Source organism: Eucyclogobius newberryi, unplaced genomic scaffold (assembly GCF_026437365.1).
Source record: "Eucyclogobius newberryi isolate DKJ021-1_F unplaced genomic scaffold, fEucNew1.0.hap1 SCAF_119, whole genome shotgun sequence".
Classification (NCBI taxonomy): Eukaryota; Metazoa; Chordata; class Actinopteri; order Gobiiformes; family Gobiidae; genus Eucyclogobius; species Eucyclogobius newberryi.
This window is the reverse complement of record NW_027315745.1, coordinates 50,001-52,429: the sequence shown is the minus strand read 5'-3', so window position 1 is coordinate 52,429 and position 2,429 is coordinate 50,001. Positions and strand designations below refer to the sequence as shown.

Below are 2,429 nucleotides of genomic sequence, written 5' to 3'. Positions count from 1 at the left end.
CCTACTTTATAATGCAAATCTAATCACAGTGGCAGTACTAGTCAGAAACCAAAACCACGTTACTATTACTATTGTATAAATATGTGTTTTTCCTAACAACACAAGTATTAGTGCTAAATATCCGTGATGCATCAATAATATCTAGATCTACAGTTAGGGATGTCACAGTTATTAGATGAATCGATAATTATTCAGGTCACAATATGATCAATCGTAAGAACCGAAAAATAATAATCGTGAAAAGATTTAAAAGCTTCAATATATAGCCTAAAAATAGACCTAAATGTAAAGAACTTCATTGTATCTGTCTGTTTTATCTGTCAGAGTAAATGTGTGTAAACACGGTCACAAACTCGAGGAACAGTAACGTGTTGGATCACGGGAATGAAAGAAAATGAAAGATGTCACTTTGGTTTGGTCAGAGTCTGAATAAATGTGAATAATCATTAAATCGTGATGTTTTTTTCCACAATAATCCTAACACTAAAATCTGATATGGTGACATCCTTTTCTACAGTATATTCTTGTCAAAAGCATTTTTTTGAAGAAAGAAATGCAAACAAACAGTAGTGACAGTCTACAATTTAAAAAGATATATAGCGAAAATTTTGAACAAAAATGAATCATTCTGGCAGCCTGTAATTTAATACCTCTATGCATTTGTTAATCCAATATATGTCGACTACAAAACCATATGTTTTATTGCCAGTGCTGTGTGGGCGGAGCTTAATGTCACAGTAAATAAAGCGCTTTGTGCATCTGCAGCCACTGGTTTGGACACAAGTCAAAGCAACGAGAGCCATTTGGAGAAAGTGGGGGTTACGAGGGGGGTGTGAAGGGATCTGCTGGAGACCCGGTATGACATCACCTCTTCCTGCCCCGCGTATGATGTAATGCCTCCAAAACAAGACGAGAAGGGATAAAAGCTCAGGTGGTGCGCCGCGCTAGCCGGGTCATTAGCCGAGTATCGCCGGGGGGGTTAGACCGAGTAGTAGCGTCATTACATCACCGCGGTAACCGGGTCACGTCTGGGGACTCAGACCTCTTACACTCGGCCCCGCCTCCTTCCGCCGAGCCATGAATCATTTTTCTACCGACTAATCACGAGGAAGCGAAAAGGAGGCACTGATACTGGACGATTGTGACAGTGACGCAAGAAAGGTCGATGGAGAATAACATGAATGCACTCTAAATTGCAGAGTTAGCTAAACGCATGAGCAGACGTGGCGGGTGAGAGGGAGGGGGTCGGTTTGGTCTCATCTGGCATTTGTAAACAGTCTCTCGAAGAAGGAAAGGCAATGCTAAGCTAAGTACGGTCGAGCTAGCTGAACCGTATAGCATTAGGGTTGTAAAAAACTCATTAGCCTACGGAATGGCCTCCAACCCACACGGCGTGTCAATACAGAGGAGGTTTAAAGTCACGGTGAGCACAGACTGAGAAATAAATCACTCATTACTGCAGAGTTTCATATAATCTGTGTTCAGGCGTACAAACCTGGGCCACTGTCCTTGGAGGATAATAAGCAAAGCGTGCGTATAATTCATTCATTCAAGAGCATCAAAAACACTTCATAAAGGCAAGAGGATTGGAACTAACTTCTGAACAGGATCCATCATCAACAGGAATGCGACGCGCTGCTATTCTCTCAAAGCATTTTTGATATAGCGCCTTCAATTAAGTGGTGGGAATTTACTTGATCAGCTTTTATGACATCCATGTGTCAAATCTGGTCAAGAATTACCAGCAAAAATCCACATCCTTTGAAAGAGAACACGTTAAATGTGTCCAGTGTTTCATATCACAGACTTCAAATATTCAGGACAAAACCAGACTTAAGGGAATCCACCATAAGTGCAATTTATTTCAATTGCTTAAGTAACTGTGAAATGAAAATCTGCGTTTTTTCTGTAATCCACACAGGACCCTAAAAACAAAATGACCTCGTCGACGAGATGGAGCGCGCATCTCCCCGTAGACACGCACACACCAAAGCTATTAGTGCCTCTACCTGGACCAGTCATAGCTATTGATTCACATTTAATCGTTATTCAATGGCCGTGGCTCTGAGTCTACGCCAGGCTGAAAAGACAACACAGCATTCCTGATAGTCACAAAAACTCGACGTCGACGCTGTTACGACGGAGGGAGTAACGCACCCGCGGACGCCCGTAGCAGCCAAACCCGCGGTCCATTCATCAAGCCGTGTCACCTGCGCTGAGGAAGACTTCAGGTTAAAGAGGGTGAAGCGCGTTGGCTAGCAGAGCACGCCGTCTGCAAACTGAAGGCATGAATCAGACGGGAGCTTTTAGCCGCGGCGGGTTAGTCCAGGGCTGATGAGTAACTGCAGGCTTCCGGACGCGGTTGTGCTGTAACCGTGGAAGGGTTATGACCTGGAAGTGGTGAAGAGTTCATTAAGGAGAATGTTTGA

At 43.4% G+C, this 2,429-nt stretch overlaps 1 protein-coding gene across 1 annotated transcript in view; it reads right to left on the bottom strand.

The window, feature by feature from the left end:
• Positions 1 to 2,070: 2,070 nt before the first annotated feature.
• Positions 2,071 to 2,429, bottom strand: part of LOC140355601 (rap guanine nucleotide exchange factor 6) — a 39,812-nt gene continuing 39,453 nt past the window's right edge. Inside the window, exons 4-5 of the mRNA XM_072440267.1 lie at positions 2,158 to 2,255; positions 2,071 to 2,080 (exon numbers count right to left, since the gene is read on the bottom strand). Of these exons, the coding sequence (XP_072296368.1) occupies positions 2,071 to 2,080; positions 2,158 to 2,255 (108 nt within the window). The remainder of the gene's footprint in view (positions 2,081 to 2,157; positions 2,256 to 2,429) is intronic.